This window comes from Bidens hawaiensis, unplaced genomic scaffold (assembly GCF_021521415.1).
Source record: "Bidens hawaiensis isolate Kalapana, Puna unplaced genomic scaffold, B.hawaiensis_p1.1 tig00022288_1, whole genome shotgun sequence".
NCBI classification, from domain to species: domain Eukaryota; kingdom Viridiplantae; phylum Streptophyta; class Magnoliopsida; order Asterales; family Asteraceae; genus Bidens; species Bidens hawaiensis.
Genome location: NW_027493457.1, coordinates 93,068 through 100,123, shown reverse-complemented (window position 1 = coordinate 100,123; position 7,056 = coordinate 93,068). Strand labels below are relative to the sequence as shown.

The 7,056-nt window shown below is 35.6% G+C and overlaps 1 protein-coding gene across 1 annotated transcript; it reads right to left on the bottom strand.

The window, feature by feature from the left end:
- Positions 1-752: 752 nt before the first annotated feature.
- On the bottom strand, positions 753-4,683 carry LOC143565140 (annexin-like protein RJ4). The gene is made up of 6 exons (XM_077052208.1): positions 4,585-4,683; positions 2,561-2,706; positions 2,065-2,283; positions 1,464-1,676; positions 1,276-1,365; positions 753-1,110 (listed from the first exon to the last, which is right to left on the bottom strand). The coding sequence occupies exons 1-6, from the start codon at positions 4,655-4,657 to the stop codon at positions 907-909; spliced, it is 945 nt and encodes a 314-aa protein (XP_076908323.1). The 5' UTR covers positions 4,658-4,683; the 3' UTR covers positions 753-906.
- Between the last annotated feature and the right edge of the window lie 2,373 nt (positions 4,684-7,056).

Sequence of the window (7,056 nt, the reverse complement as noted above, 5' to 3'; positions counted from 1 at the left end):
TCGACAGAAGCCATTTCTTGTCCGCCTGAGCTCGGATAAGATCCATCTTATGATTAGCACACTCCAGCGCTTGGTCTCGACTCTTAGCATTAAGGTCGGATAAACGCTTGTCCTTGGCTGCTGAGTTGGCTTGAAGGGTCTTAATCAGCTCAGCTTGGTCATCTAGCTGTTTCTGAAGAGCGACCTTAGCTTCCTCAGCAGCAAGCTGTGCGGCTTTCGCCACTTCCATAGCTCGACGACTGTCTCGAGCATCAGTTAATGCCTTGAGAGCCTCTTTCTTGGCATCAACCAAGTTTCACTCGGTTTCCTCCAACCCATCATTCATAGCTAACCAATCCCGGCGAAGTTCTTGATTGGTAGACACAGCGTTCGTCACATGATAAGAGTTGGAGTCGAACAGATCTTTGCGGACGCGACGACGTTGTCGTTCCTTCTCTGCAGGAGGAAGACTTTCGTTGAGATATTCCTGGCAAACATCCGCATCATTCAGTACCGAGTTCCGCCGTAACGTCCATCGAGGATGATGCGGAGCAGTATCTTCACCCATTTGAGAAGAGGAAGTTTGCCCTCTGTGTCTAGACACATTAACTCCACCCTGATCTTGGAGATTGTGTTCATCAGGGGGTGGAGATGTGGGAGGTTTCTTCAAAACCCATCCTTTAGTAGCAAATAAATCATCGGCCGGACAAGGAAATAGCATTTTTGTTTACAAACAATAATTAAAATGTTCAACAAATATCACACAATAACTCACTTCGTTTTCAAATAGTAACAGAGATTAAACAAAGAATAATAGAAACTTATAATAAGCCATAGACAAATATATGGAACACCACATCGATAACTTCAAATGTTAAACCAAGAACATAAATGTCATATTTCAAGCGTCAAACTCAATAAATCAAACTAATCTTCCTTCCCTAACAAGGTAAGAAGAAATCTCTTGTAATGCCCCGAGGTTTCCTTGGAAATAGCCTGATCAAGTGCCACACTGTTTCTCTTGTAATACTGTTCAATGATGTCTTTCAAGTCTTTCTCTGCTCGGGTGACAATCACCCGAGTTAAAGCATCTTCATTTGTCCCACCCTTTTTAATTGCATTGCGAACAACCTGCATTTGAAGGTTGTAAAGGATACCATTGTGACAATTCACGTTTGTTTCTTTTGAAATAATATAACGTATTTATTACAATATCTAGCCCATATTTATTCAAAATATATATACTTGAAAGCTTTGGATAAAAATGTTATAGGTTGTGCAAAGAAGAAGACTTACCTTTTCAAAGTACTTTATAGGGTTACTAATGCATCTAATTGTCGTACGTAGTGTCTCAACGTACACATTGTTCAAATCATCCTTCAAGTGCTGTCATGAATTTTAAAAGTACGAATATGAAGATAATGTGATTTTGTTTTTAAAAGGAATTGGATAAACAGTGTTTGATTAGTGACATTGTTGTATACCTTGGTGATGCTGCAACTATGTTCGTCTTTGTAACAATTCAAAGTAGCCATGAGTTGTGGCTTGCTTCGAGTAGTAATGATTCGGAGGATGTCTTCATGGTTAAACGACTTTTCTTGAATAGCATTTTTAAGAACATTGGACTCTGAATTTGCCAATTTCAAGTTCACTTCATTACCTTGATATCTATGTATGCTCACCAACCCAACAAGAAGCTATAATATTACACAAATTTGTAAGGACATTAAAAAGCTAAATGTAATCCATCAATCAGTATTTAGTCTTTCATTCCATCATTTTTACAATTGGCCATGAAATTAATTTTAAAAAGTTTTGTGCTCCATTTTATTATATTAAAGGAATAAGTATAATATTGACAATTTCGACCCATCGTTCATTTAGATTTGGGTTAATTTTTCTTAAAAATGTCATATTAAGTTAGAGTGGGTTTTAAGTTGAAAGAGAAACAAAATCCCAAAGGTGTATAAATGCATGTAACACCACTATACTTGCTTTACGTCTTACCCAACCTCAACCTTCTATAACTGTCAAATTCGTTACCTTATAAACAAAAATTAAAGCCGATTAAATGTAAGAACTTGCCTTTCGGAGATCAGAAGAAGTATGAGAAGCAATATCTTCTTCCAACGAACGCTTGTAGCGAGATTGGTATGCACATTTGACAGCAAAAAGCCCTTCAGGTGATAGCGTGCACGATAGTTCAATGATCACTCTATAATCACAATTTTCCTTACGTAGGGCTACGTTTGCTAGCAATGCATCACGATCCGCTGGATCCAAGTTCCATCGGTAAACAGCTCTCTACAAGAACCATAGAAAGAATATTACTTTATATATAGATAATTATATATATATATATATATATATATATATATATATATATATATATATATATATATATTCGTGTGTGTGCATATACATATGTATATGTACACACACATAGGAATAGTTTCAAATGCGGAATTTAAAACTAGTAGAAGCACATTTGCACCCTCCACTTTTGTAGATAGTTTATCAAATTTGTTGGTCTTATTTGAACTCCTGAATACACACATACTTAAACAACGTACAAAGATACCTCAAAGTCACCAGAAAGTTCATGCTCAAGACGCTTCACAAGATCTTCTTTATAAAGTTCTTGATAAGCCTCCCTTATCAGCTTCCTTTGAGTTGCATTTCTATGCCCCAAAATTGATATTACGGTCTTTTCATCGGTCCCCCATCCTTAAACAAACAAAAAGGAAAATAAATACATGATTAAATAAAAAGTTTTTTTTAATGAAAATATGTCCATCATTAACTTGTAGGTACATGCTGTAAAATGGGTGGAATTGGTTAAAATGAGTTTTGAGTTAGAAACGTGAAGTTCTAAGGAAGCTTATCAATATTGGTTTGGCATTGGCAAAGTTGGATATCATATGAAACACGGCAAGTTAATTGTGTTATAATGTAAGACATCTTATAATGACTAGGATCAAGCCTGAGATGTCTAGCTTTTTTTTTACTCAACAAATATTAAGTATATTTATATAATTAGGAAAAGCAAAGATGCATGAAAGGTATATATACAACAATTTCACTAATCGAATACTAATCAATTACACTACAAAACACTACATTTCTCATCTCATCCCCTATCCCCTAACCCCATCTCTATAATTACACTACAATTACACTACAAAACATTACAGTTTTCTCATCCCATCCCCTATCTCCATCTCTATAATTACACTACAATTATAATACTTTTTCACAAAAATAATTTTTAGGTCTTTATAAGTTTGAAGGTCATTGAAATTTGAAAATTTTCAAGAAGTTATATTGTATATTTTGTAGTTACTTTAGTTTAATCTAACATCTAACTTTTAGTTTTTCCAGGAATGTTCACTAAAAACTAGTCGGATCCATATACGTATTCTTTTTAACTATGTCGTTGTCTAGGTTTGAATCTTAAACCTTCAATCTAGGATATAAACACCTCTATTAAATAGGCTAACATCACATTTACAGTCAGATCAATATTGAAGATTTTAGTTTTTGTAAGTGACTAAGATTATAATAAAAAGATTGATTGAAAGTTTGTTGCCTTTAATTATAAAAAAAATTGGGGAAATTTAGAGATATTTTATTCATAGATCACTTCATCCTCCTGTTGTTTATTTATTATTATTTTTTTTAGAATGATAACTTTTATGAGTGTTAAGTCGTCGCACTTCTTAATTTTGAAGAGTTATTTTGTTCTATTTTGGCCATACTATATTCGGCTTGGGAGTTTCTTCGAAAACCATACCGTCGGTTGCCACTTGACAGTCGTTGTGTTACCACAAGAGCAGATTTCACTAGCGTAAGACACGGTGGGAAGAAAACTCGGGTGGGTTCGTGATTCGAACTAACAACATCAAAAGACCTACATCAAATCATTCATTTCCATAATATACGTAAAAGTAACACAAGTAGATATTGAAATTGGATTTCCACCGGAGAACCCAAATCTCCTACCACTAAAACACAAATTAAGATTAATCCTTTTGTGTTTTCCGGTGTGTTTATATGCAAGTCATATTTCGTTAATTTTGCGGGTGAGCGGTCGGTCCGGACCGGTTGACCCGGCGGGTGAACCGATAAAACCCATTTTTTCATTAAATGCCAAATGAAATGTGCATGTCGGGATTCGAACTTGGGTCATTTTGGAGATAAAAGCTTTAATAATTACATATGAGCCAACCAACCAAGATTCATGCATATTTAAAAAGCAATGTATAAAACATAGATAAACATTAAAGTTTGTTATTATTATTATTTTTGGTTATCATTATATTTTATATGTATATGAATTATATATATATATATGTAATTATATATTTAAATTATTTATGACGTCATCCGGGTCAAACACCGGTCCGTCCTTCCGGGTCGGTTCGACCTTTGACTTGGTAAGGCGTCCGGCCCGTATCTGAAAACATTGGACCAGACTACAAACTAGACACCTAGCTTAATGACTCGCTTTTCGGACCAAAATTAAGAATCAAATTAATTCATAAATAACTTAATAATCAAGACAATAAGATATGGAATTTAGTGTGTGAGAGAGAGAGAGAGAACCTTGACAAGCTTTTTTTAAAAGCTCGGCGTCTGTGGAAGGAGAAGCATCTGCATAGGAAACGAGGGTGGCCATCTTCCTGTTTTTGTATTTGTAATTTGTATTTGTTTTTGTATTTTGGTATCGATTACGGTTGAATTTATAGAGAAACTAATTAAGTTGAAACTATCGCCCATTTGCTTTGGTTTCTTCACATGCTAATTTGTTTTAATCAAATTCCAATGTTTGAAATTTTCCATCTCTATATTCCTACATGACCAGTATGTTGTTTCTTACATGTATTTAACTATTCAGATAAAAAATTATTATAAATCTTGCAGTTTTTCTTCACTGATATAAGATGAAATAAATCAATATGTTTGATACATGAGTTGGTGTACAGTTAGCAACAAAAGTTAAAAAATAGAACAAAAAAATTGAATCACATAAGAGGATCAAGTGTTTTATATATTTATATATATCTAGGATTTCAATTGATCGAATTTCCACGTTAGTGGTTGTACTATCTGCATATAAAGTTGTATCCCACTCACCACTTCTTTAAACAATTTGTTCGATCTTAAATGTTTATAGCTTAGGTCTTAATTGTATTAGAAATCAGTCGGGGACGTGTGTGCAATGTTTCGTAGCGCATAAGTATATGTAGTGGATAAGACTTATACGGCGGATATCTTATACGCCGGATAAGACTTATGCGCCGCATATGTCTTGATCATGTCTATAAATAGGTTGTTAGACTTATGCGTTAAGTAGTGATTCATTCCATTGTACCAAAGTTGTAAGCGTGTCATATGTTGATTGTACTTTGACTGTTATGATAATATAAGAAGATTTAAAAGAGAGTTCTTGTGTGTTTTACCTTCCAATGGATTCCGCACATTAATTGAAGATTAGACATTGTTTTACATTGATCCTACATGTCATCACACATCTATTTCAAGTGGTATAAAATATTTTGGGCTATATATCTACTTAGAAACCGCAAGATTTATCTCTTTTCCACCTTATTTTCACCATATCGGAAGTAGTCACCATCAAAATTCTACAACCACTTCACAAGATGTTATTTTACTAGCCTATATCAATTCTTCAGATTTTCAGATTCAAACACCATTTTTTTCATATTCAAAAGTTGCACAGAGTTTCAGAAACAAGCTATCGTGTCACTATCAACCTGTGAAGCTGAGTATGTGGCTACTTCAAGTTGTTGCTCTCGGGTTCTTTGGATTCAATAGTATATGCGCAATTATGGTTTGAATATTCTGACTACACCAATATTTGTAGATAACAATGCTGCTATTTACATAACTAAAAATCCGATAAATCACTCTAAACCTAAACATATAGAAATACGGTATCACTTCATCCATGACTGCTACGAGAAGAAGTTGGCAAGATTCACACCGATGAACAAAAAGACAATCTTTTTACTAAAACATTTGATAAAAACATGTTTCAGTATTTGTTAAAGCTAAATGGTATTAAGAAATTGGGCAATGGGAAAGAGAGTGATCCTGATATTATGGATTCGAATCTCGAGTAAACCTTCATCAGAGTCACCTTTGTTTTTGTAGGTCCTCATTTCTTGAGGGCAGGGGATCACTCTCCAATAGCCCAACTCTAGACTCCAGGCTTTCATACTCCAGCAGTGTGGAGTCAATCCCAGACTTCAACTCATTCCTTAGGTTTTCAGTGAGGTTAGAGGAAGAGGGCATGTTTCTCTCCAAGTTGGATACTCGAGTTTCCAGTCTGAAATGAGTATCATGTCTTTCAGCTCTCTGAAGAGCTTCTTGTGAGATCAACTGTTGTTGACTGTCAAGTCGGTGTTGGAGGTTCTCAATCCACTTCCTTTGGCTCTCAATCAAAGCCCTATCCAATTCCCTATTTTCCTCCAACTTGGCCACTCGTGCAACCAACTCATCCCTTTCTTTCACCACTCTTTCATTCACATTCTGTTGATCCTTGACAAACTTGATCATAAGATGTTCCCATTTGACCATCAAATCGTGTGATACCTCTAGTGCCTTAATCCTATCAAGGATAGGATCTCGGAAGACTGGAGGTTGCCTTAACGTTCCTTGGGAAATAGGTCTAGGTGTAAGGAAAGTTGAGTGTGTGGATTGAATGGTGGTTTGTGTAGGCATAGTAATGGATTGGGTTGGGAGAGATGTGGTTGTGACTATAGGTAGGCTGGTGGTTTGGGTTGTAGATGATGATGAGGAAAATGAAGAGAGTGATGATGGTTATGAGGACTAACATAGTCCTCATGATAGCTTTGATGACGATGGTGGTCACGATGGTAGTGGTACTGGTACACAAGGCGTGGGAGCAGGGGATCAGACTGCTTCCCAAACTGATGCATCTGGATTGGATCCTCAATCCGATGATCAAGTCAAAAAGGTCATGGAGTACGGTGCGGCTCTTGAAGATGAGTACTCATCTACTTCAAATGTTGATAAGTGTGCATACTTCAA

Bases quoted from the DNA above. Each gene is read 5' to 3' on its own strand.
- LOC143565140 (XM_077052208.1), bottom strand. From the start codon at position 4,657: ATGGCCACCCTCGTTTCCTATGCAGATGCTTCTCCTTCCACAGACGCC. The intron at 1,366-1,463 runs GTATACAACAAT...AATTCATGACAG, and splicing joins ATAGTTGCAGCATCACCAAG to CACTTGAAGGATGATTTGAA. The intron at 1,111-1,275 runs GTAAGTCTTCTT...CTTCAAATGCAG, and splicing joins CTATAAAGTACTTTGAAAAG to GTTGTTCGCAATGCAATTAA.